The 27,587-nt window shown below is 39.4% G+C and overlaps 1 protein-coding gene across 1 annotated transcript in view; it reads right to left on the bottom strand.

The window, feature by feature from the left end:
- Cacna2d1 (calcium voltage-gated channel auxiliary subunit alpha2delta 1) overlaps positions 1-27,587 on the bottom strand; it is a 347,097-nt gene that overhangs the window by 38,607 nt on the left and 280,903 nt on the right. Inside the window, exons 12-21 of the mRNA XM_050139771.1 lie at positions 22,795-22,873; positions 21,537-21,586; positions 20,215-20,304; positions 17,159-17,236; positions 15,632-15,706; positions 15,294-15,368; positions 13,594-13,650; positions 10,267-10,338; positions 8,564-8,635; positions 5,426-5,487 (exon numbers count right to left, since the gene is read on the bottom strand). Coding sequence (XP_049995728.1) covers positions 5,426-5,487; positions 8,564-8,635; positions 10,267-10,338; positions 13,594-13,650; positions 15,294-15,368; positions 15,632-15,706; positions 17,159-17,236; positions 20,215-20,304; positions 21,537-21,586; positions 22,795-22,873 — 710 coding nt within the window. The remainder of the gene's footprint in view (positions 1-5,425; positions 5,488-8,563; positions 8,636-10,266; positions 10,339-13,593; positions 13,651-15,293; positions 15,369-15,631; positions 15,707-17,158; positions 17,237-20,214; positions 20,305-21,536; positions 21,587-22,794; positions 22,874-27,587) is intronic.

Genomic DNA, 27,587 nt, shown 5'->3' with positions numbered 1-27,587 from the left:
GCCTTTGCCAAAGCCAATGATCTTTGCTATGCCTTGAATGTAAAGGGAAGCCACTGAGTCCTGGGTGCAAGAAATGGGTGTGTTTCTAAGGTGGTCTATGAAACCCTACACAAAGAATAATTCTTGGTTACCCCAAATATCAATAAAACCAGAAAACGTGTTCCTTTCCAGGAATTTGAATGTTATTAAGCACCTGTAGACCCTTTAAGTCATCTTAAACTGCCCCTACCCCATATCCCCAGATATTGGGATGGAAACCCAAACTATAATCTGATTCATTCTATAGGTAACTTCAGAGGAGGCAGGGATTAAAATTAAAACAAGCAACACAATCATTCTGAAAGCAAGACAATCTTTCCTGATTCGCTTGCCATTAATAAAAGGCCAGAATTACTGAGTATTTGAAAATGGCCTCCTACAAATTTCTCTCAAGGGGAATTAGGACGTTTTTATTGCTCCATCAGCATTTATCATCTCAGAATCTTCTAGTTAAAACCGATGATAACCGATGATATCATACGACTACCACAGTATTTCTCTGTCAGCGTGAGTTACATGTTATGCATCACCAAAAGTGGTGCAGCAACCCACGGGACTCCCAGCGACAACTTTGGAATTGGCACGCTAAATATACGATGTGCCGGCCTTCAAAACCATGATATTGTCACTTAAGTCACCAAGCACCCTGTAGGAAAATAGTTCTATCTGTTTCCAAGTCAATCCAACACTCATTTCTTCTACGTACTGCAGAAAATATCTTACCAGCATTCCAAAGCCATGACGCTTTCCTAAGCAAGGACTGCTGGATCTCATAATATGAACCCAATACAACAAGGCTCCTTGATTTCCTCACAGAGATTAGAGTTTAATAAAGCGAGCGACATGAGGTAGATGATAGAGACCAGGTAATAGTTTTGATATTCACAGAAATATCAAATACCTAATAAATTGAATTAAATGGGCTACTAACACAGTTTTCAACTCAAATCCTTTATCCCCATCAGAGTTGATAACTTTAGGAAATAGTACATTCCAGTAAAAGATGTCATTACTTACATTTTGAAAATGTGTTACCTAAGCTGGGTGGAGGTTTAAGAAAAGAGAAACCACCTGTGTCTGAAATTGGTATTTCACTCATTTAATCAAATCATGCATTTTCAGGCAGAATAGGATACTTGTTGGTTATTTGTGAACTTAACTGCCCGGACATTAAGACATGCATGGAACTGAGGCCCAAGGCAGAGACTAGGGAATAGGCTGTTTGGAAAGCAAGCAATGTCAAGCAGCCATGGCTTCCTCGGGGCCCAGTGTGGTGATGGAGGCAGTAAAACAGCAGCAGATAGGCTGCAGTAGAAACGGGTGACATTGCTATCATCCTTAACAGGTCTATGTTGTGAGCAAAGGCTGACACTGAGCTCGAGGAGGGACATTACTCACACTGTGCGGTGCTCCCGGGGAGTAAAGAGTCTGAGTGAAGAGGGCATTTGCGAGACAATTACACACTCATATCTGCTTGTGAGCACTGCAAGCTACAGCGATGATTGCGCGAGCGAGATAGGCTCATTTGCGTGGTGGTGGCATGAACAACCCGGAACTACTTTCTGACTGGGTGTAAGGCTAATGCCACAAGATGGAATCCATATCCGGAACCACTGGGGCCAAGAACCTATGAATAAACAGATCAGAGGCCCAGGGAAGAGCCAACTGCTGTTGTTCTGTTAACACAAAACATTAAAGCAGCTGCTGCGCTTGGTCATTATACCTGTAGATGAACACATCTCTCAATCCTAAGCAGAGGAGTCTCTATTTCATTAGAGAGTGACGAACACAGAGACCCACAACTGGCTGAAACAGAGAAAATCAGACACCAGAACGCTCAGCTGTAAAAGGGACATCTTGTCTTTAATGTAACTGTTTTATTTGAATAACGTATTTTTTTACTTAGTTTACATACCAACCAGTTTCCCCTCCCTGCTCTTTTCCCGTTCCCTCCGATTTCCTGTCTACCCCTTCCCCTCTAACTCCTCATTCACTCCTGACGGAGAATCGCCTGCCTCTGCCTCCTGAGTGCTTGGATTAAAGGCCTGCGCCACCACTACCTAGCAATACTTTGTTTTACAATGATGCTATGTTTTTTTTTTTTTTTAAGAGACAGAGCTTCCCAGTGTTCTGTATCTTCGTGAGCTATTATAGGGTTATTCAAACACTGAAAGATGGTAATAATCGAAATAAATGAGGAAAGTCATGACTTGAAATTGTTCACGAGCATTATAGAACTGTAAAGAGATGCCTGGAAGAAAGCAAGATATTACAATCCACTCAGTATATAGAAATGAGTAAAATAATAAGAATCGTAATTCTGGTATTTTTCAGTGTCCTAAAATGTAACTAAGATAGACAGAGAAGGACTTGGATGCAATATCTCAAGACATTAGCATTGTGTTTTCTTCTTCTACATTCTCTTTGTCATCCCAAGAACAGAAGGAGACAGGTTCCTATGAAAGCAACAACACTGTAGCTTTAAGACATCTCTGGCACTCAAGGTTCCCCTAAGAGATTGTGATGTTTATGAACTGAGGCGTAGCAAAAGAAGACAACAACAACAGCAATAATAAAAAGATATAGCTGGGCATGACTCTGTCAGAGCAAATTAATTGGGATTCCTATTGATTGGTGATAAACACATAGTCAAAGGCCCCATGAGAAAACTATGACAGAGAACGTGGGGTATAACTTTCCGGATTTGACAAGATGAAATAGATTCCAAGTTTGTACAAGTTAAAAGCTATTTCTTCACATTGAGACTCTTCAACCTTATATTTATTTCGAAAGTATTTACAATGTGCTACTGTGTTATGAGCATGGGATTCAGAGATAAATGAAGCATCACCTCTCTGCCCTCTTAGAACTTAAGAAAATGGTCACCAATGGAGTTAAATATCTTTCTATAAGCCTCATGTATATAAGTTCGTGTGTAAACCCATATAGAGTTTTTGTTGAGCTAATAGGTGGTAACACTGGATTTAAAATAGATAAAAAAAAAAGTGTTCTCTGCAGAGTAGGGAAAGGTATAAAGTAGATGCAGAATAAACAAGAGGCTCAGTCTTGGGAAGTAATCTTAATTTAAAGTGACCAGAACAAAGGCCGTGAAGCAGAGTTCTGGTAGTATCTTTGAGGAGAAGTAAGGCTTAACCAGAGAGTGTTCAATTGTGTATTTGAGCAGCAGACTCAGAAGGCTAGTGTTGAAGGAGAACAGAAGGGTTAGAGAAGTGATTCCATGATAGACTTTGTTTTAAGTAAATGAGATTCCAAATTATTAGGAGATTTGAGTGGAGTTGTATTGAATAATTGAACTCAAATATGATCTTTTTCTGTATTGATGTTAAAACTGAAGAGAAAAGAATAGAATTACACATTTAAGCCATTGTGTATTTTGGTGAGAGTTTGCCCTGACCACAGCATTTTTTCAACAGAACTGAACAAAATAAAATCACACCCAAGAGAAAATGCACAGGGAACTTATGGGCTTGAGGAGAAAAAAGAAGCCATGAAAAGACGTATATAAGTATCCTCTATTTTTTATATTGCTGAGCTCTCCAGGCCCTCATAAAGGCTACCTGGGGTTAGCTGACATGCTAAGCTATCGATACTTTGCCGCGGTCGTGTCTGCTAAGTGTAGTGTTGGAAATGACTTGGAGAATATAAAGCTTTGGCTGGCAATTGTACAAGTGGCAAAAGATGACTTTGTAGTTGGTGACTAAGTGGGAAGTGATGAGCTGATCAGAGAAGGGGAGATAGAGAAAAGGAGACTCATCTTTCTCAGTACTGCAGAAGTGTGGGCTATAGACCTGGGCTGTTTGCCAACTGCCTACTATTAGTTCATGAGTGTGTGTGTGTGTGTGTGTGTGTGTGTGTGTGTGTGTATGGAAAATGAGGCTAAATTTTTAGCAAATGACTCGACAGACTAACTCTAAGTCTGTGGAATATAATGATATAAAACTGACCTGTTGTTTTTAGTTGTATTTTAAGATTTATCTTAGCAAATACATCCTGTCTGACTTTACCCATCTAGATCCATCTTAAATAAAGGACACAGAATGTGGATCTCTGTGAATGCAGGAGAGTGAAACTAAGTTTGTCTTGGAAGAATGAGGAGAGGCTATTAAAGTGAAGGAAGTTGGAGGGTAGGTGTGGGTTGATGAAATTCTAAAGGTGGAATTTCCAGGAAGAGGAGGTAATAAGTAGCTAGAAGAAACATTTTACTATTCCAAGGGTGTGGGACACAGGAACAAGGAGAAAGCAGGAAGCTCTGAGAAGATTTAAGGCAACAGAACAGAATGCCTGGGTGTGGTGGTGCATGCAGTTAATCGCAACTTTCAGGAGGCAGAGGCAGGCAGACCTCTGAGTGTGAGGTCATGTTCATCTACAAAGTGAGCTCCAGGACAGCCCGAGCTACACAGAGAAACCCTGTCTTGACAAAGTAAACAGAGAGAGAGAGAGAGAGAGAGAGAGAGAGAGAGAGAGAGAGAGAGAATGAGAATAGTTGTCACTGAGTTTGAAGAAAGAAGGGATCATTCAATGGATTATTGAGTAATGGGGCTTTTTAGGTTCTGTTGTGGGAGCAGCGGGCCCCTTCCCGCCTCCCAGCTCCCGGCCACCGGCTAGCTTTATTCAAAATAATTACATGGAAACTATATTCTTTTAAACACTGCCTGGCCCATTAGCTCTAGCCTCTTACTGGCTAATTCTCACATCTTGATGAACCCATCTCTAATAATCTGTGTTGCACCACGAGGTGGTGGCTTACCAGGAAGGATCTTAACCTGTGTCCATCTTGGAGAGGAGAGCTATAACGTCTGCCTGAGGTGTCTGACTCAATGCCTTCTTCCCAGCATTCTGTTCTATCTACTCCACCCACCTAATTTTCTGTCTTATCAAAGGGCCAAGGCAGTTTCTTCATTAACCAATGAAAGTAACACATAGACAGATGACCCTCCTCCGTCAAGGTTCCAATATATAGAAGAAGGGAGGGATCCAGACATCATTGAACGGTTCAGTGGGATAAGATTATCTTATGTCACATATAACACCCTATTATTTTTAAGCTAAGCCACAACATTAATGAAAATAACTAGATTAAATAGAGATAAAATAGAGTCAATAGAAGTCATAACTATAAATTATTATGGTTATTACATCAATCTCTACTACTATTGTCACTAAGGAAAGATATCATTTCTAAATATTATATTAGCTACTTTCCACCATCCGCATTCTGAAAACCAGGCTCCAAATCATTTTTATGTTGGAGGGAATAATTTGTAATTAAAATTAGGATTTCATACTAGTCTATTGAAAACTGGCTACCAAATATTAGAAAATGAACGGTCCTTTATACAAGACAGCTATACATGTAGTTCAGTACCTGTAATCTGTGCCATTGACGGGTGTCCATGTGTAGGTTCTATTTCCTTTGTCAATGTATCTCTAGAAAGAAAGTTAAACACGGGCATTACAACCCCCATCCATATATATGAATTTACAGAAAGGGTAAAAATCAATGTCCACCTGGAAATTCCGTGATCATCCAACATCCTTTTTTCCTAATGACATGCTTCTATCCTACATCTTTAATATTTTGATGTGTGTGCTTGTCAAATAAAAGTTTGGAACAGAACTAAATACTCAAATGAGTTATAGATTTATAATCATAGAACCTTAGTGTTTGATAGCAGAGTACTTTCTTCTAAACTCTGAAAGATTTAATTAAAACCAAATTTAATGATGAAACGGGACTAGGGAATATTAGACAAGGCTCAAATATCAACCATAGTAGAACATGTGTAAAAATGATAGCTGGTAGGAGGAGGAAAATACATTAGCATGTCTACATCTGTAAGTATATCTACCATCGTTCCAATCCTTTTTATGGGGCTATCATGTCGTTATTAGTAGATAATTACTCCATCAATGAAGGTTAGAAAAACACCTATTTTCACTAGGCAAAGTGCAGAGTCAAATAAACCCCTCATGGATGCACAAACCTCCTGTGTCAAGAACTACAGTAAACACAACTCATTCTTTCTTCTACTAAATATATTATTCACATACATGGAGTTTTAATTTCTTACTTACTCTGAACATTTGCCTTATTAAAGAACAACTGTATTCCTGATGGAGAAGACCATGAAAAAAAACCTCTACAAACCAATTTGGAGAAGGTCTTGTGAAAAGTACTCAGTAAATCCCGTGTGAAGAGATGCTCCGTGGGAAATGTGCACACACTTGGAAATAAGATGACCCCGCCACCAGTGCGGAAACGTGTTAATAGCCACCTCTCCTATCTCACAGGCGTGAAATGGAGCCGAGGAAAGGTCAATGATTTCTGACAAGAAGTAATGGGCTTTACCATCATCTGACTTCTATCTGTGGAGCTATGATACGTGGAGAGAAATTAAACTAAAACATTTTAATATAGAAGCTATTATCATAACTTTGTTACTCCTGCCAAAATCCACACAAAGTGAACACAGATCTAATGCTCTCAATGATATCATCTGAAAGTCAGTTTTTGTTTGACCTTATTGTATTATATTATATTTAATTATTTTATTATTATTCTTCATAAATATGTTTATCTTTTAATGGAAGAAAGAAAAGTGGTAGATCTGGATGGGATGGGATGGGATGGGATGGGATGGGATGGGATGGGAGGTGGTGGGGTTCTGGGAAGAGTAGAGGGAGGGGAAGCATAATCAGGATATAGTATGTAAGAAAAAAATATTTTCAATAAAAGGAAAATAAGATAAAGAAAAATCCAGAATAATGTACATGTTGTAATTGCTTAGATAATTTTATAAACCTGACAATATCAAAAATTAATGTTCATTCAAAGTAAATAATGAGGTTTCTTGAAGGGTAAACACAGATGGGAAGAGAGTAACATTGTTGAAGAAGATGGCTGGCAAATATGCCTGTCTACAAAAGTACACTTAAGAGAAAAACTAACATTTCTAAGACAGACAATAAGTCTGCCTTCAAGGGTGAATTCTGCTCAGAGACTGAATGGACAGCAAATTGAGAGGGAAGTTAGCAATGCGGAATGAGCTGCATAAGGAATGCGAAGGTCAGAGCCCTTGGAAGGACTCCCAGGAGTTGGCAGAATGCTACTACTTTACCTCCCTGCTGTAGGAGCAAGGAGTTAAGGCCACGGCTACAGTGGAGCACTGGAGTCGATAGTTCACTAAAAATGAAAATGTAATACCTCCTTCTTCTGTTCTGGTAATAGCCACTCGTGATTACATCAAAATAAGACATGATGTGTGCTATAAAAGTATTTAAACTGTCTGTCCCTTCTAGGGGAAGAGCTGCCAAGCAGTTAGGGAGAAGACACGTTCCTAAAACAAACAGGATTTGGAGTAAGAACACAAGCGGCAAGTGAAAGCTGCAGTTAAAGTCACAGGCAGGAAGTCCTAATCCTAGGTAATCCCGAATATTCAAATATGCGAACGTCTGCTGTTATTCCACAAGCCACTGAGAGGGGATAGAGAAAAGCATCCCCACATACAAAAGCCTCTCATCTGCAGACCTGAAGCAATATCGGCTTATTATATACATACACCAGAGAATAATGATGATAGCTCTGCTACCACATGACTTGTTTTCAGACTTAGAGGTAGGAAAATCATAAAGGGTATAGAGCAGTGGTTCTCAGCCCGTGGGTCTTGACCCCCCCCCACAGGGTTACATATCAGATAATTTACATTTCAGATATTTATATTACAGATCATAATTAATTGTAGAAAAATTGCAGTTATGAAACAGCAATAAAATAATTTTATGGTTGGGAGTCACCACAACATGAGAAAGTATATTAAAAAGTTGCAGCACTAGGAAGGTTGAGAACCACTGATAGAGAGGGTTTAAATGGTAAAACTAGATAAAACACACAGAACACAGTCTCTACAACATCTATGTACACAAATAATACAATGTGGTATTTAATATTACCTTAATGTAAATATTACCACATCCCTGGTCCAAAGAGATCTATTTCTTAAATTAAATCATTCAGACACAAAAGGTAATTTTGAGAATACAGTTTTTTTTTACAAATCTTGGTTGATTTATTTATTTACTTATTTATTTGTGTGTGTGTATGTCTCTGTGTGACCGTGTGTGCACATGAGTGTGCAGGTGCCTGCAGAGTTCAGAAGAGGGCGCCAGAGATCTTCTAACTGATGTGACAGGCACCACAGAGCCTGCCAACAAGGTGGCTGGGATCTGAACTCCCTATCTCAGAATGAAACAGGAAGTACTCTCAAATTGCTGAGCCGTTCTCTAGTGAAAGAATAAAGGTTTTGAAGAAGAAGAAGAAGAAGAAGAAGAAGAAGAAGAAGAAGAAGAAGAAGAAGAAGAAGAAGAAGAAGAAGAAGAAGAAGAAACTGTTCAGTAGAGTTATCTCTGTTCCAGAAATAAACCCTGGAAGGAAATTGCCGAGTTACCAGCATCACTATTCTTAAGGCAGACTTTCCCTCACGATCAAGGCTCCATTAACTCTTACCTCATCCTGAGATTTGACCAGCGTTCTGAACGTTTTCTCTCCGCTCTCCCCGTCGATCATTTTATTTCGAATCTAAGAGAAAAGGAAACAATTGCTGCATTCCAGGAAACAGACTGACCTAATAATTTTTATAAAAACACTCATTTTAAAGGTTTCACCTTATTTCAAGGAAACTAAATGAGAATGGCAAAGCGGTTGCGCTACTCGATGACGTTATTTGGGATTTTTATGCGAGCACATTGCAACCATTTTACATAAGGAAAACATGTTTATTGGATTTGTTTGTTAATGGGTCCGGGAATTTTGAAACATAATAGTAATGGAGTCAGTTTCTGTCAAGCTTTGGCATTCCAGGGGGGAGTAGATACTGTGAAGTAAGAATGTATGGGTATTCACAGAATTGACATGGGATGTGGACAATTTCAAATTCTTCCCCTACAAATAACCGACTCTGGGGAGGAAGGGCTCAGGATGGTCCTTTATGGGTCGTGGTTGTTGTTTGTTTGTCCGATTTCCAGAACAGGTCTCCCTGCAACCCCGAGACTCACTTCCCAGACCAGGCTGAACCCAAACTTGCAGGATCCTTATGCTCTGACTCCCGAGTCCCAGGATTACAGGACCCTCACCTCACATGGGGCTTGCCCTTTGAAATTTACTTTTTCTTTGTCGTATGGAGCAGTCCCATTAGGATTTCATTCCACACAGTGAAGCCCCTTACAGCTTCGTTACTCCATAAAAGCAAAGCCAGGCCACACCAGTCTACTGGAAACTCGCAGAATTCCTTTCAACTTGATTTTCATTTTATTTATTCCCAGCACGTCACATCTGGGCTTTAGTTAACCATTAGTGACTGAGCAAACTTGGTGTATCAAGACAGAGAAATCTGAAAACTAGAAGATGAATCGAACTCACTGAAGATATTTTCAGTTTGAAGGTGAACAGTAAGAAGCGATTGAAAAAATAAGCAAGCTTTACCATGTACCCCTTCTCTCGCTCAGCCTTTCTTCGCACAGCCTGACACTCAGCCACTACATTGAGGGGAAGCAGATGTTAAGAGACTAATAGCGAGTCAGTGGGATCTGACTCAACATCACCGCCATCATCCCCGTAAAACTGGGATACCAAGCGCTTTAAAGAAGTGACCAAAAATATTCCAGAAGTCACTATGCCACCCTCCAGAGTAACTCTGAACTTGATCCCTTCCTTTTTTTCTATTAGATAACTGCCTATACAATTAGGAAGCACCCTGGCGGAAGTGCCCTGTGGCTTTGTTGTTGAAGGAAAATAGAAACATGTCAAGGGTCTTCAGACAAACATGGCGGCTGCTTTTCTGACATGGCTCTTCATGCGGTTGGCTGGTTAGAATGCTTTCAACTTCTCTCTCAACTTCATAGCATGTCTGTCTATAAATTTCATTAAAATTATTGTTATTTTTGTATGTTTAAAATAACTCTTCCTTTGGAGTGAGTAAAATAATGAAAAAAACAAGAAAGTCCATACCTAATCTGAAATATCTATTCTTTTCCGGTATGAGTTATTGGAAGAAGACAGCCCAGAGTGTATGCTATTTTGCTGACAAAGGACACATCAGTGTAAGCTTGGAGACATCCTGACCTAAACCATCACTCAGATACTATTTGCGGGATGGGAGCCCAGGTCCATGCCATGTGTCTGCTGGGCTTAGTCCTGGGGCACACACTCACCTCCACTTTAATGTCATTCTCTAACTCCGCATCGAGGAAGTCCAGTGTGACGGGCTCCTGAGATTTGGGGTTCTACACAGAAGACAGTAAATAATGAAGGACTTAGGTTATTAGAAGACAGCGCTGCACCCAGGACAGTTTGAGGAGCAATCAGCATGAATTCACTCTCTGTACATTACTCACCTTCTGTTACGAGCTAGGCATTGAGTTTGAGTGCAACAGACAATTATCACCAGTTATCAACTGAAGGCAGCAAGAGGCAAGAAATCAAACCTGTGGCCTCACTAGCACTATCCTCCATTTTAACATTGCTGCCTTTTCTTGTGGCGTGTAAGGAAGCTAGCTCACTGTGGAACACGGCAGAGTATTTACTTATATCTCAGTTGATGTTATGGGCCTGCTAAATTCACCTCATTTGGCATGATTCTAATTTTTCAAACATTCACGGCTGTTAGACTAGTGGATCTACAAAATGTACCTGTTCCCTGATAATTCTTGCTACATTATATAACATGTCACATGTTATAAGTTCCAGCTTTTAGTAGAATAAAAGATTCGACTTAAATAAAAGATTTCAAAATAGTTGAAAACTTTAGAAGGTAGACCTTAAAATATTTATTAAAAAGTATCCTCCAAACCTGGCCAGAATTAGATGCTACTAATTATCACAGTCTGTGTTTGGCTCCTTGCAGGTGTAACAGATATTTGACCATGCGTTTGCCAGTGACATCTGTATTGCAACCGTCTCAAACACCAGGCATGCTAAGGGGATATGCTTCCTAACATACTAGCAGCAGAAAAAAAAATCTGCCCTATTAGCGTCATTTGTTTAGATGACAAATGAATGGTATAGCACACATATTATATTTATTGATAATCATGCAAAATGCCTTATTTCAGGGGATATTCATATTTTTTGAAAAGTCACAATTTCAGATCTCCATGGTACTTGATTAATGAGAATTCTTCAAGTAACGATTTTTAAAATGCTCTCCCCGTGTCTTTGGTAGGGGTGGGGGAGCAGGGGACTGAGTCCAGGACCTCATGTTTGCTCAGCACACACTGCACCAGAGACCCCGAACCAACAAGTGACTTTGATAATCGAGAAAACACTCACTGCTTAAGAACTCTGCAAAATCAGAGTTTTTATATTATGGGAATTAAGCATTGGGTTTTCCAGCACAATCCACTACTGTTTGGATGGACAACTTTTGCTGCAGGAGCAAATATTCCTTTGCAATATACATGCAACATGGAAATAGATGTCAATATGGGGGATTTTTATTAAGTCCACGAATCTTGCAACCTCCCTAACAAAAAGACACAACGGATGTTGCACAAACATTACTGTATAAACTTCAAATTAAGATAAAAAAACCAATGCAAAACAAACCCAAGACAATCAAATGGTAAAATGAAAACGGAAGGTTTCTCTTACATGCAACGGATAACGCATAGCATGACAGGCCCCAGACAGCATGCAGGGAGCAGCCATTATCAGGAGGAATTGGCAATATGCGGATCATGTCCCAATCCAACATATAAAGACAGAGAAGAAAACGAAATCATAAAAGAAATGTCAACGCATCGCTTGTATTTGTAAATGGCAACCCAGCAGATCACTGTTTTAGAAAGAGCCATCCCTTCTGTAAGAACTAGAAAATCAAAGAAAAAAACAATCTGCTAATAAGAAGATAGCAACATGGGCTGAAGAAATCTATTTAGTCTCATGGTTTCTGAAAACCCTCATGAAGAAAAATGTAGTATCTAGTATTTCTCATCAGTATGGGAATAATTCATTCAGTTAGCATAATTATTAAGGGTAGTATATGATGCTAACAAAATTTAAAATTTGTAACAATTATGAGTAAGTATTAATTTAATAATATAATACCTCAGAGTTTAAAATATTCCCCCAATGAAGAAGTTTTATGTGATTGCTAGTTTGCCATTTAGAGTTTGCATAGAATTAAAAAAAATCATTATTAAGGTTGCTTATTTTTTTAATTTATTTAATAATCTTTGCATGCAGTATTTGGAGTTGTGGTACAAATAAAATCACCGAAACGCAGCTGATGGTAAAAACTATAACTTAAGGTATTACCAAAGTCACATGCAAACAGAAAAACAAAATCGTTTCCTAGCTGAGAAAGGCATACAGGTCATTGGAACCTCTACAGGGACCTAGAAGGCTCCTGAGCCTTACAGGTGCAGGAACACAAGGCTCAGAGCACCGCAGGGTTCTAGCTCTGTACACAAGAGCAGGTTACCACACAGCTCTAGCTCTCTGAGACAACTACAGCTCCTTCCAGTCATTACAGTTTTGAGAGATGGGGAAGCCGACAGACTCTTTGGAGCTGGAATTCAATGAGAACTTTCAAGGGTGGGACATGGTATCAACACGTATGATTAATTTCCCACGTGGAGTGCAGAATGGAATCGGTGTAACTCCCTGCTCGCCAGATGAAAACAGTGGTGCACTGCTCCAAGGTCAAGTGCTGGCTACCAACAGGACCAGATTATAACTCAGTCCCACTGTCCGTACTTAGGGACCATTAACACCACGCTGCCTCTCCAGTAAAACACTACCATGTGTTTTAAAGGAAATAATAGGCTTACACAGATATCTACAATGATGCTAGATTTTCTCTAACATTTTGGATCTCTCTGAATAGTTTAAAGAAATATCCTCTTAAGATGAATGTCTTCAGTCTACACATATCTGTAACCAATGTGTGTGTGAGGACACTGCCCACAGAAATCAGAAGGGGTCATTGGGTCCAGTGTACTTGAGTTACTGATGGATGCGAGCCACCATGTGGTGCTGAGAATCACAGCCGGGTCCTCAGGAAGAGCAGCCAGTGCTCTCCACCGCTGTGCCATCTCTCCAGCACCCAAAATTCCATTTTTAGAAAGTAAAAAAACAAAACCAAACACCTGGCTAAAAATTCTAGTTTAAAAAAAAAAATCACAACATTGGAATCATGACTTTATTTGCACTTAGAAATCAAATTCACAAGCGAACTGTTAGGAAAACAGGGATATGATATTAATTTCACCAAACTTAATAACAATTTTATAGGAGCCACTTCATTCTGATTATTCTGATTAACGTTATTATTAGATCAGTTTCCTTAGCCACCTTCCAGCCGGGGCGCACCCTCTACCTTTGTTAGCACGCGGCTCCAGCTCACTGAGAAGGGAAGCGCATGCTCTGTAAGCCTGGCGTCAGGAAAGGCCGGGCTTACAAGCCTTGGGAACAGAAGCTTGATCTCAACCTGATTTAGCAAATTCGGAAGCACGGCTGTCTACCTCAGTCACAGTTACCTGAACGTTGGGTCGCCTTTTTCTTAAATTAATGGTCGGTATGCCTACACCAATAGGCTGGAGCAACAGAGAAACAATAGCCCATTATCCTACAGATCATCACAGTAAGAATTCTACCCTGTAGTCAGTGTTAGTCAGCCATTCCCTTGACAAGAAGCAGAACAAATGATGTAGTCCCAACTCAGAATACTTGTATCGCCGAGTCCATGACAACAAAAGAAAACAAGACACCAACAAAACCCAAAACTGGTAATGGTAGTAAGAATCATTTTTTCTTTCATTTTTTTTTGAAAGAAACTGTTTATCTTTGTCTTGGATTTTCCTTAAGAATATAAAAATTGGAGAGTGGAGAGAGAGAATTTGTCCTAGATAAATTTCCTTGGCTGAAACAAAACAAAGATTAGAAAATAAAAACTGTTGAAATGTACATAACACAACTACATGAAATAAATACTGGAAATGGCCCCTGCTGATTCTTCTGCGACGATCCTGCCTTGGTCATAGGGTTGTTAAAGAAGGTTGGGTCTTTTAGAGGTTACTAGGCTGGAAGGCAGTAGCTTACAATGGGATGAGGATTCACATAAGCCAGAGACCCCTTTGCCTGCTTGGCCCCTCTTGTGCAGTTAGAGGGGGAAGCTGGCTGCCAAGGAGGAACATACACTGATCACTCACGCCCGAGTCCGCACTCCTGACCACAGTAAAAACTGTGTGAAGTCAGCTTCATTGTCTACAAACATACCAGGCTTTGCTTTAAAAAAAAAAAAAATTCCATAGCATTCTGAACAGACTGGAATAAATATGACTGGGTATTATGGAATCGTGAATTTGATCCTTTGTTATCTGAAAGAATGAGGGCAGAGCTAAAGGAGAACTCAACCACAGCACTAGATCCATCTGGAATATTGATCTCTATGTCATCAATTATATACCATTTTCTATATAATTAGCCTTTTCCAGAATTTATCAAAATAGCAAATCTAAAAACTTAATCTGGTTCTTTTAATGTGAGAAGTAAAAGTCTAAGGTAGAAAACTCAGGATAGTCACTTCACTATTTGTTAAAGTGTGGCCACAGAGTGACATATTTTGGACAAACATGACCATTCCATAGCAAAAAAAATGCACAAAATATTTGTGACTGGTTTACTGATACTGCGGAGCTGTCTATAAATTACAAAACGATACTGAAGTATGTTGTAATAAACTACAGTGCCAGGAAGAAATCATGTGACCCTGACCTAGTAACACCTGCTGGTATCATTTCACATTCTTCAGTAAGAATGGGCCTGGCAACAGCACCTCCTTTCTTTCAGATCCACTGATGAGGATAGTTGAGGAAAGTGAAGGTTAACTTTGACAGTTCCAGACCTCCATCCCTACACTGGTCCTCTAGACTTGCCCTGTCTTCTCTGCAGCAAGGCCCTCCTAGAGCCTTAGAATTGCAAGTGAGATGCACGACAGTGAGATTCGAAAGGTGACAACGTCTGTCTGAGAGAAGGACAGCAGTCAGACTAACTCGGTAAAAGAAAACGAGGAATGCTTTCCGATTTTCATGTGTTGTCACCAGTGGCCTTGCCCTCTCTTAAGGAGGGGCACAGGGTCTGGAATGTCACCAAGAGAATTGCAAGTCACAATCCCATTAGAGTTAGTCAGTAATTGTACCAAACCCTAGTAACTATAACAAACAAATTATATACATACCTTTGGCTGAAGATTTGGATGCAATAAGACATAACCATTAGGATCGATTGCAAAATAGTAGCCATTGGGACACAGCTGGAAAACAGTAAAATAGCTCAGAGATTCCTAAGTCACGATTAGAAATCCACATTCATCATTTGAAAAAGTTATTCAGTACAAGTTTTGTAACACAGAAGAAACAAAATAGTATCTTCATGTTTTAAAAATGCCTTTTAACATTAACACTCTTTTGCTAGACTAGCCACATGCATCTCACTCTCCAGGCCTATTGTGGACAAAATATATTGGTACATAGTTTGGAAATAGGACGTGTAGTCAAAGAATAAATTACATCTTACTGTAAAACGTGGTGTCAATCTCTTTATATCTTCCAGAGACACATCAACGCCCATCACACCAAGAATCAACTGGTTCTAAAAGAAGACGGTGAAGGTAGTGCATTTTATACCAGAAAAGCTTTCTACACAAATATATATTCATCCTTTTATTATGGTATGGAATGATTTCCACATTGATGCAAACACAACACACACACACACACACACACACACACACGGTACATTTGGTGTCAATTTACAAAGACTCTCAGTTTTGGCTGTTTTCCACAGCTTCATCACCCCAAATTATTTAACTTAGATGAAATATTAATGACTAAACCTAAATCATAAAAGGCATGAATATTTTACTAGAAATAGTTGGGTCAATAGTTATGGTCTGTTTCTATGAACCTTTCCTAGACTGAATAAAGCCGGTAAATTAAAAAAAAAATCTGATGGATAGGCAATGTTAAGAACTTTAAAACATGACAAGGAAGAACATACAGAATTACACCATTATGAATTTAAATATTTAGATCTTATAAACATTCAATATGTCAATGGGCCTCAAAATGAGAATCAAAACTTTGTAGAACTCATTGCTAAAATGAAGCCCTTCACTGAAATTTATAAAAAATTAAGCAAACAATGCTTTAGTGCAATAGACCTCATTGAGCTACAAACCAGAAATTAACATTCCTTTAAGCCACCAGTATCACCTGGATTATAAGCCATTAGTATTAAAAAATAATTTCTATAGTCTTACATTCATTCTTAACTGTGCAATTCTATTTTAAAGTCAAAGCATTTAATAGATAATAAACATAATAAGTATGAACCATATTCAATAGTCAGTTACTACTTCCAAGTAGATAGCTCCTTATTGTACTTACATTACCAGAGCTAAAGAAATTTCTATGAAACTAATTTTTTATTGAATTTTAAAAAGTAGGAAACAAGAGACCAATTAGAAAAAAAGCTATTACTTGGGAATCCTAAGTAAAAATTCAACAAACATGTGTCTGAACCTGATTTAAAGAGAACCACGGTTTTGGTTTTTCTGTTTCCCCCCTGAATTCCATCAATATTCTCACACACATTTTAAAAAGTGAGTCATGGTGGCACACGCTTTTCATCCCAGCATGCAGGAAGCAGAGGCAGGTAGATGTCTGCGAGTTCGAGGCCAGCCTGGTCTGCAAGAGCTAGTTCCAGCATAGCTAGAACTGTTACACAGAGAAACCTTGTCTCATAAAAAGGAATACTATTGTCCACTTTCCATGTCACTACTTGTGCTCTGGCTTTCTGAGTTTCTCATCAGGTCACAGTTAGACCAAGCGAAGCTGAATCCTGACTCTAGGGCCACAAGGATGTGACCTTCACTTCCTTTTTCCCAGGTGGTTATCACGCAGACAGCTGTCGCCAGTGACCTCCAGCCTTGCAAGACAATCACATCTTATATATTTCCTTATGGAAATATCTTATCCGCATGCAGCTGCAACGTCATAGTTTATCGCTTATTGTTATTAATTTTATCAATTAACTTTTAACCTTCAAGTTTGTCTTATTTTCAGATTGCCCAGTGACATTGAAGACCGGCAGAGTTCCAGTAATGACAAGTCCCAGCTCCTAAAAGTAGATGGAGAGAAAAGGCCAATGAAAGCAACATTCTGAACTCCGTACTCATGGGCCAGCCTTTGAAATTGGAAACTTCACTTTGTAATTATCTTGAAAAGAGTCACAAAAATTTAATAACTAATTTTGGCTATCTTTAAAGAGAATTTTTCAAAACGCTCAATGAAAACTTCTTAGATAAAATAAATACCCATTAAGCAGTTTTGCACCATCAAATAAGTATTGGAATAAAATAAAGCAATTGTAACCGTGACATCCATGACTCTGCTCCCATCTATTCTTCTATTTTTCCACCCTCACCATTCCTGTACGGCCAGGAGCCTCCACAGGGGACTCTCATTGAATAGTACTTTAGATTGCCTGAGAGCTAGCTCTACAGCTTCAATTACAATTTTTAAGCCCCAAGTCAAAAGTGTCAGGCCACATGACAAATGTCTAGCTCAATGCTGTGTTACACAGAAGAAAGATGATGTCGACAATGTACTTGCAGAATATTCTAGGTGAGGACTGTGGTGTCTAAATATTACTTTTAACTTGCAGAATATTCTAGGTGAGGACTGTGGTGTCTAAATATTACTTTTAACTTGCAGAATATTCTAGGTGAGTACTGTGATGTCTAAATATTACTTTTAACTTGTTGAATATTCTAGGTGAGTACTGTGATGTCCAAATGTTACTTTTAACTTGTAGAATATTCTAGGTGAGGACTGTGATGTTTAAATATTACTTTTAACTTTCAGAATATTCTAGGTGAGTACTGTGATGTCTAAATATTACTTTTAAACAGTCCCCTAATGAATATTACTTTAAACAACTAGACTCCGGAGTGTGCTCTTTGTCCCAGAATGAATAGAATGAAAAACTAAGTGTCCCGCCTCCTGGAATGTGACTCTTATCTTAAACATGGCAACTCTTCCTATTTCCCTTTACATAGACAGCGTCCCGTCATCTTCCAAATGACACAATCTCCCCACGACATTGCACTAAGTCCTATTCCTCTCATATATCCAGGGTCTCTAAAGGCGATCCCGAGTTGGTATTATTACTTGAATGGACCCAGTGCTCCTAAATCTACCAATGTCCAGCTTTATGTGGTTTCATCCTCCCCATGATTTACAGAAACATGACTCGCATTTACCCTCAGCTGAAATGTCTTTTTAACCACTCCCCGTTCCAGAACCCAACTAGACAGCATCTTTCTTTTAAAGTGCCACAGCTCTTAGAATACTCCATGTCGCAGTCCTTATCAAGTTTGTTCTTGAAATACGGTTATCAAGTTTGTTCTTGAAATTCCGTATGTCCCCTTCCTAATAAACTGCTGATTTGATTGACGCACATTCGGATCCCCGCCCCCCCCCCCCGCGCCCCCACCGTGATTCTAAGTAATGGGGCTCCTATTTTTAAACCAGTACAAAGAATGCTGTGTCCTCCGGCCACCAACTTACGTCTCCCACTTCGTTTGTTTTTTAAACATCTCGTTTCGGCTTGGAAAGTGGAACATTGACAATCAGCATTTCCGCCAAATGTTATTTGTGTTATCAGGGAGAACCTTGCCAGCAATGCGGACAGACACTCTGGGTAATGAACTTCTGGTCATAGGAAACGCAGCGAGGCCTAACTACCGACTCCTATCGTGTGTGATCCGGTGATGGGTTTGAAAAAACCGAAACATCTTGGTGGTGGCTGGAGATGACCATGTGACCTTAAGTAAATAAGTAACGTCAAGAAGGAACACTCGACAGTCATTTTCTGGGGCTTGAGGTAAGCAAGCTTCCCTTTATCTCTCTTAGCATGCGAGATGGCTGCTAATAGTCCCGACTTCCCTCTGATTTCCTGTATGTGTTTATTTTGTGAGTACCGAGTGATAAGTCATTCTAACGGGTTGCATTTTGCCCTTCTGTTCATCACTGCCCTGAGAGAGTAGCAAAGGCATTCAACTGCACTCCAAGTAGGGGAAAGGGCATCACTGATTCAGCAGTCACTTTCTGTAGAGTATACTACTTGGGTAAAGGGCTAAATAGTCCTTAAATTCAGATTTGGCATATGAAAAAAAAAAATCTGAGGTGTTGCCAAGTTTTAACAACTTGTGTCATAAAGTAGGAATAAATTAAAACATGATTTCTCAACTTATATTGACAATTTGGGCTAGATAATTTTGTGCTCTGTGGGGAACGAGGCTGACTGATGTTTATTATTGGATACCTAACACCAATCCAGGGTACCAGTTGTTATATGCCAGCGGGAGCGCTCTGCACCACTGTGTGCTTGACAAAAGATGTTTTCATACAAGTTCAAGTGACAGGAATAGGGAAATTACTCCCAGCTGGAATGTGCTCCTTAAAACATGATAGCATGCTTGTGGTAACACGGCAGATGCGTTATGAGAGACTGATATGCATACATTATCTCTCAGCAGACTGGGTCACCTCAGTGTGGTATTGCCATAAGAATGCCTAAATCTGCACTTAAAGCCAGAGAGTCTATACGAAGATGCAATTATGCCCATGCTGATTTAAATGCATTGCCAGAGTCTGTAGATCTAACTGAATGTACGTTAGAGTTTGCACAAGTCCGGGTGCAATGGTGGAACGTGTTGTACATATAGTTACTCACACACCCACTTCAAAAATAGGTGTTTCAATGTGTTTGTTCAAAATATGGAATTCTTAGTTACTACTCGCATGATGTTCAGCATTATTTTCTTTTATTAAAATGTCAACAAGTGATTGCAATCCCCATATAGTCAGCATTCTAAGTTGGAAAACCAGTATTTTCAGTAGAACAAGAATAATCTACAATTTTACATGTATGATTTCATACCAATGTAAACCTAGCTGAGAAGCTTGCAAAGGAGTAGATTTTAGAAAGAAAGGATCAGGGAAGAGGAAAAGGGAAACGCCACCCAGAGAGAGGAAAAGTCAGCCATGTGCTCTCCCAATGACAGCTTCCGGCGGAGAAGCCCAGCCTCTTACCAGCGCGTCCAGATACACGTTGGTCCATTGCACCTGCTTTGCTTTGTCTCCTGCTAAAACCATGGGTCTTCCCAGGACATCCAAATATTCCTATTTATACCAAAAAAAAAGGTTGTAAACCATCAACAGAAGAAAAAATGTCAGAGATACAATGCTTCAAAGTAACCTTCAAAGAGAAAAATTAAAAATGAATATGGAACCAAATTATTGAGAGTATATCTGTCCTATTTGGGGAATTCTATAATTTTCATCTAGTTTTATCCTTAAATGGTTTGTTGGTATACATTGGATCAATAGTACCTATTTATAGTATATATCTCCTCCAGGTTTTTTTTCTAGTACCAATCAGAACACTTATCAGCCAATGATAAGTGAAATATATTCACTATGAATCGCTTCATGTTGAGCTAAACTATCTAAGGCTCTGTGATTTATGTGCGAAATGGCACAAATTTGAAATGATAAAGCAGCTACATACTTGCTTTCACATAACAGATTGTTTGGATGGAATTCAAAACTGCATTTAAACATATCAAAAAATAACTGTAATGTGCGCCAAATCCAGACACCAGGCTTACATTCCCTGCTGCTTCATCTCAGCCCTCGGGGGTTCAGCGCGCACTTCCTGGAGGCCAAGCTATTTATGCTCAGTTTTAGCAGCTATTTTGGGCATTATTGCTGGTGCTTCAAATTGGAACACGATCTCTGAATTGTAATTTATGAATATTTCAAAATGAAAATATTTAAATAAAATTGCCGAATTCTACGAAATGTTGTGTAAACAGTATGCTTTTTCTCTCAAATCAACGGCGTTATAAAGTCATCTTACTGCAGTTTTATGTAAATAAATAGGTAAACAGACCTGGAGGAATTGTGGGAAAAATCTCAGTCCTATGCAGGGTTTAGATCACTTGTCCAGAATAATTACTATTGGTGTTCTATGTGGCTGAGAAAGTTACATGTGACTTATAATTGAATAAAAATTACATGAGATTATTAATAAATTTTATATTATCCATTTTCTATGACTTTTCAATACCTAAGAATAACAAACCACAATTATATATATATATATATATATACTATATATATATATATATATACTATATGTTTGCCTAGGCTTTAGATATTTAAGGATATAAAATCAATAAATACCACATTAGCCAGTACTGGGTGAAAATATAAATTATGTAAATCTTTTTTTCCACTTTTAATTATTCTCATCAGACTGAACTAATAAAACTAGGACAATCTCTTTTTATTTCCAGGAAAGTAATCCTAAACTTTGAAAAAAGAGCATAAGCATTTTTGGATAACCATACCTGAGTGTTGATTCTTATTGCACCAATGGAGGGAATTTCATAATAATAACCTAAAATTCACATACAAATTATAATTTGTAAATATCACACTTACAATAAATATCAATAAAATAGATTTGTTTTTTTATAGGAGGAAAAGGTTATTTTCCTTCTAACTTGGGTAAGTAAATAAATAATATAAAGATTTACATTAAAATATAAATACAAATGTTAAATTCTGAAAAATATTGATTAGTGAATATTGTCAACAACTTTAGGGAATTTATGATTAATTTTACTGTATTTCTTAGGTAGTATAAAATAACTTTAACTTCTACAAACCAGTAAGGAAACAGGAGCTGTCAAACTCCTTTCCACTAGATAAACTATTAAAGGCACAGAGAGACACATAATTAGCATATGCACATGTTTTTTTTTTTAACATAAGTTCTGGGATGTCTTCAGGTTCTCTTTTCTGTTAATATAACAGTTTATTCTTCAAAAGACTTTTTTTTCCTGAGTACAAAAAAAAAAAAAAAACAGTTCACTGCATGAAATTTGAATATTGAGGAAAAGTATGAGATTGTTTTCAAAAACAGTAATCCAGTCATTTAGAGAAGAAATATGCACAAATCTGCTATACATCATTAAGTATCTTGCATGCTTTCATCAATTCACAATATTAGGATCAGATGTTTGAATATGTTCTAATGCAGTGCTAATCTCAGAGTTTGTTGTATGTATTTTTTTTTCTAGAAAGCAAGTTCAGAATCTAATTCTTATACAGTTTAGTTACTACTTTAATGGTGTAGGAGGTTCTTCTGTTTGTGTGTTATTTTCATTGGTTGAATAAAGAGACTGCTTTGGTCTTTTGATAGGGCAGAATTTAGATAGGTGGAGAAGACTGAACAGGATGTTGCGAAGGAAGACAGACAGGCAGATGCCATGATTCTCCTGACGGAGACAGATGCTGGTTAGACTCACGCCGGTAGGCCACAATCAAGTGGCAATACACATTAATGGAGATGGGTTAATCAAGATGTGAGAGTTAGCCAATAAGAGGCTAAAAATAAGAGGCCAGGCAGTGTTTAAATGAATACAATTTCTGTGTGATTATTTTGGGTGTAAGCTCGCCGAGCGGGGCGGTTGGGACGACAAGCCGCCCGCTGCTTCTCTGACTACACTTTACAATATTTTGAGTGCAAGTAAAGACCTAACAATAATTCCCGAAGTATTTTATATTCTAAAAAAGCACGCTCAGGAGAAACAGATCTATTACCTTTATTCTCACAGGCCATCCACTGAATAGGTCCTCTGTCATAGTTATGTTGACCGACAGAAAACGTGAACACACGGACCTAAGGAAATGGAAAAATCGGCCGAGTAAAATTCAACTGAACAGCAAAACAAAATTGCTGAAGCAGAAACTAATAAAAGCACATTCAGGCAGGGAAGTTAATAAAGCCAGTCTAACATAAAGCCTGTAGAGGTCGTGAGCAAGCACTAAAGGGAGACCATCGAGCCTACCCTGAATGCCACAGTGGGATCAGCACCGTGGTGTCCTGCACCAAATCTCCAACCTCGGTGCCTGGCATCCTGCACCAAATCTCCAAGCTCGGTGCCCGGACAGTGACTGTGGTCTCCTTTATAAGAAGTGCTTCCTGCAGGAGCAACTCAGTTCCCCCTTGCTGCCTGAATAAAGGTCTCACCTACCTATTCAACCACAGCAATGCCTCTTCCCTACCGAATAGGCAGTTAGCGATGCAAATAGATACAGGAGCTCACGGCTTCTGTTGTGACTGGGGACAAGGACCTTTACCGCTGGCTTTTCCACTTTCAGACTGTGGCAATATTTAAGATTGTGGTTTAACAGCACTCATTCCCTGGAAAACATGGCTGGCTTTGCTAAATATTCAAGCTGCTAGCTGTTTTTTGTTCGTTTGTTCACTTGTTCTTTCATTAATTCAATCGAAGGGGCCGTTGTGGGTGCCTGGGGGCACGGTGTCCCACGCACCTGGGTGAGCATGCATGTGGTGGCCAGAGATTGGCATCAAGCATCTTCTCCTCCAGTTCTCCGCCTTAGTTTTGGGAACCAGAGTCTCCCTGAACCTGAAGCCCGCTGTTTGGCTAGACTGACTGTCTATCAAGTCCCCGAGAACTCCTTTCATTCCGGCCTCCCCATTCCTGGGATTACACACGCACGCGTTCCGCCGTGCCCTGCTTTTAGTAGTAGGGATCTGAATTCAGATCCTTATATTTGAGCTTGAGACTTCTCAAACCTAAGCCCAGCTCAAACCTAAACCCCAGCTCCTATGACAGACAATTTCTTTGTTCTGTTTGGCACCTGAATCTTGAGCACAAATCTCAAATAAATAAATAAATAAATGAATAAATAAAATTCACATTTCTTTCTTCTGTTGGTCTGGGCTACAAATACTATGACAGTCCCTGCTGTCAAAGGCATGCTTAGGATGGTGCAAGGATGGTCCCTTGCAAGGTTTTATCTAGGCCACACTTTAAGTCACCCAGGTTTGCCTCAGTTAGTATAGTATATGAGGTCATGTGTGGACACATCTGTTTGTTTGCTGTGTGCATTTGGAGAAAGGCTCATGCTATGTAACTCCATCTGGCCTCATACTTGCCTTGGTCCTGCCTCAGGTTACAAGTCTTCTATTGATACTTGGCTCACACCTGAATTTTAGTCACTTACAAATTATACGAACAAAGATGAAACCTAGAAGAAGCTCGTACCCTCTCGCTCCTGCCTGATCTCACTCCCTTCATGAGAACCAGTGCTTCATTTCAGCTGAGTCAGTTGGGAGTCTGTCTTCTGCTTCCAAGTGTTACCACTCACAGAGCTGAGCTAACCCTAACAGAAATATTTTTCTAAGGCTGACCACCCCGAGTAGTAATGCGATTTATCTGGGGTGCCCCGAGGAATCTGCACATGGGCATGCCGGTCACCCTGCAAGAAGGCATACCTCACAGATTCAATTAATGCGCAGCTGTATCCTGTTCCTCCTGTTACCACAACACTATTAAGGCAAAATACTTTCCATAGGATCCTGCTCAGCGCGAAGAAGTGGAGGAGTTAGGCCGAGTGAGTTATACTTCTAATAACACGGAGTCCACACTTAGACCCACGCTGTGTGATTATTTCGACTGTTATCCTTCAAGCAGTGCAAACAAACGTTTCACTTCGACAAAGGAAAGCAGCAGAATGGCTAGGGCCTTATTGGTTTGGCCAGGGTGACTTCACCTGACTTCCCAGGCTGCTCAGCTGCTCAGGCGGCGCCCGCAGCTCAGAATGCAGGAAAGGGGCACGTTCTGTGACAGTTGATCATTCTGAAACGGTCTAAGCTTCTCTTTCCCTCGCCACTCTTCATTTTACCTGGTGCTTGCAGATTTATTTCCAAGTGACATTAATAACTCGGCCATTTGCCTGTTATATAAATATTAAGTTTCTGCACTATTTTTGCCTTGCTGCAGACATGCATGACAGCGCTCTTTGGTCCAGAATATTTCCTTCCAGCAGTTACTAAAATGTTGAGAATTACAAATTCCAACTCTGTATAATTTATAAGAATATATAATTCTGACTTATCACAGATTTATAAAATTTATCATATCCAAGGTGCATATTTTGTACTTAGTTTTATGGAGATAGCACACAATATATGTTTACCAACTGCATATCAAAAGTCATCTTGTAATGTTTGAAACTGTATACTGCAGAAGAACTTTGTCCTCAAAACTGAGCATCATACGTACACATTCCTTACATTACGATGAAAAACGGATATAAAACTTGTAAAAAGGTAAAACTATTTTTCCTAAGAGACTGTTCGAATAAAATATCATTGCTGTATTTGTTTGTCTTCAATATATTCCTACCTATGTATGGGAAATTGTGATTTTGTGAACGTCAGTATCCACACGTTGCAGAGCATAAGGGTAACAATGTTGAGCTCTGTGCTCTGGCTTCTGTTGGACTTCCTGGCTCCACGCTTCCCTTTCTAATACTGTGTTGCTGCCACCCAGTGGAGCTTCTAGGAACTAACTCCGAAACAGAGCTAGCCAAACTCCACATATTTTTGTGATTGTAAGAATTACACTTCGCCCTTCCTTTTCAGTCTTCCAAGCTACCTCACATGCCCCCTCTGCTCCTTCAAATTCATGATGTCTTCAATTTATTGACTGTTACCACACCATATATTTATATATGAATACATATATATATTCATATCCTGTTCAACCAGCATAGCATCTGAATGTTTTCAGTCTCATCACATCTTTATTTTTTTTTAAATTTTTATTTTTTTTTTTTTTGATTTTTCAAGACAGGGTTTCTCCGTAGCTTTTGGTTCCTGTCCTGGAACTAGCTCTTGTAGACCAGGCTGGTCTCGAACTCACAGAGATCCGCCTGCCTCTGCCTCCCGAGTGCTGGGATTAAAGGCGTGCGCCGCCACCGCCCGGCTCTCATCACATCTTTAAATTTAAGATTTTTGAGAAATGGAGTGAAAACCTGAAAGCTGTACAATGTGAACTTCAGAGCAAATTGCTCTGAAATAATAATAATAATAATGATATAACTGGAATTAATACATTGTTAGTGTATATTACATAAAACTATGTATACATCCAGATACATATGTATATGTACAGATACATATGTATGCATACAGCTACATATAAAAAACCCAATTTTAAAGATGTAGTCAGAGGAGCTAAATGCTTCATCTGAACATGCAGGCAAATTCTTCACACTATGCTGTGTCCGTACTGTGCCGTCTCCGCTTTTGAGGAAGGAGAGAATTCTGTGACTCAGGCCAGGAGACTATTTCCAATCGTACGGTCGATGCAGGCATCAACAGATGCACACTGTCAACTTTCAAAGTGACCCGTGCTCAGACCAATCAGTTAAGTTTTCCTCCACCCGTGTTACGGAAATCTTCCCCACGAGGACACATTTGAAACGTACACAATCATACACGACTTCACAGAGATTGGCCAAAAAATCGGAGTCCAAACATGATGTGAGAAAATAGCGCAGGATAAAGTCCAGCTTCAACCGTTCCAAGTCTGGACTAGTTGACCTCTATCGCAGTGTTTTGTGTGCATCTGCTGATGGTTAAATCAGGAAAGAATGAAGGGTCAAGTGCGCGCTCTCGGCTCCCCGGAGGGACGGGAGACCAGCTCTGCTGTCAGCCCTCATAGAAGTCAGTCGAGGATAACGTGGGAAGAATGGAGCCAGGGGACCCTGGTATGCACTGTGTACTTTGTAATTTAGGTTGTTTTTATCATGGCAAATTTATGTCGTTTTTATTTTGCATTGCACAGACATATTTTCTCTAGTTGAATAAAAATGTCAAGCAAACATAATATGTAATTTATTTGCCTCGTTCTTGACTCGGCCATACGTGATAAGCAGAGTAGGATCAATAGGAAGAGCATTTGTAACAGAATTAAACAAATGCAAATGGGGATTTATGGTTTGTAAATTTGCCTATTTTACCCTCAGTTGTTTAGGGATCGGTTTCTTTGGGCAGGTGGAATAGGTTAGCAGGTGGAGGGGTTTGCAATCCGAAGCAACCATGCTGAGGAACGGAACTCCTGAGACTCATGGGAAGAAGAGGAGAAATGACACAAACATGTCCTCTGCCCTCCACACGTATGCCAAATGTTGTGACTCACACATCTGCCCATCACACATGTATATATAAAGCCAAAAATAATTACAATTTAAAAAATGATATCTCTCTGAACAGAATATTATAATTCCAATAGCTCCAAATTAATTAAAAACCTAAACTATTGGCTTCAAGAATGATGTGGGAGTGTCATATATCAATCTGTTGATTTCATTGGTTAAGTTATAATAAACCAGCTGCTTGGCCTCATGGCTGGAACATAGATGGGAGGAGTAAACAGAATAGAATTCTGGGCGGAAGAGGAAGTGAGGTCAGACTCTGCTCTGCTCCCAGAGAGACCCGACAGCTCTGCTGGAGCAGAGACGCCATGCTCAGCTCTCCCAGGCAGCTGCAACCCACGATGGACTTAGGCTAGAATCTT

Source organism: Alexandromys fortis, unplaced genomic scaffold (assembly GCF_014885135.2).
Source record: "Alexandromys fortis isolate MF-2015 unplaced genomic scaffold, M_Fortis_MF-2015_v1.1 scaffold_38, whole genome shotgun sequence".
In the NCBI taxonomy this organism is placed as follows: Eukaryota; Metazoa; Chordata; class Mammalia; order Rodentia; family Cricetidae; genus Alexandromys; species Alexandromys fortis.
The sequence above is the reverse complement of the archived record's forward strand: the minus strand, read 5'-3'. Positions and strand labels throughout refer to the sequence as shown.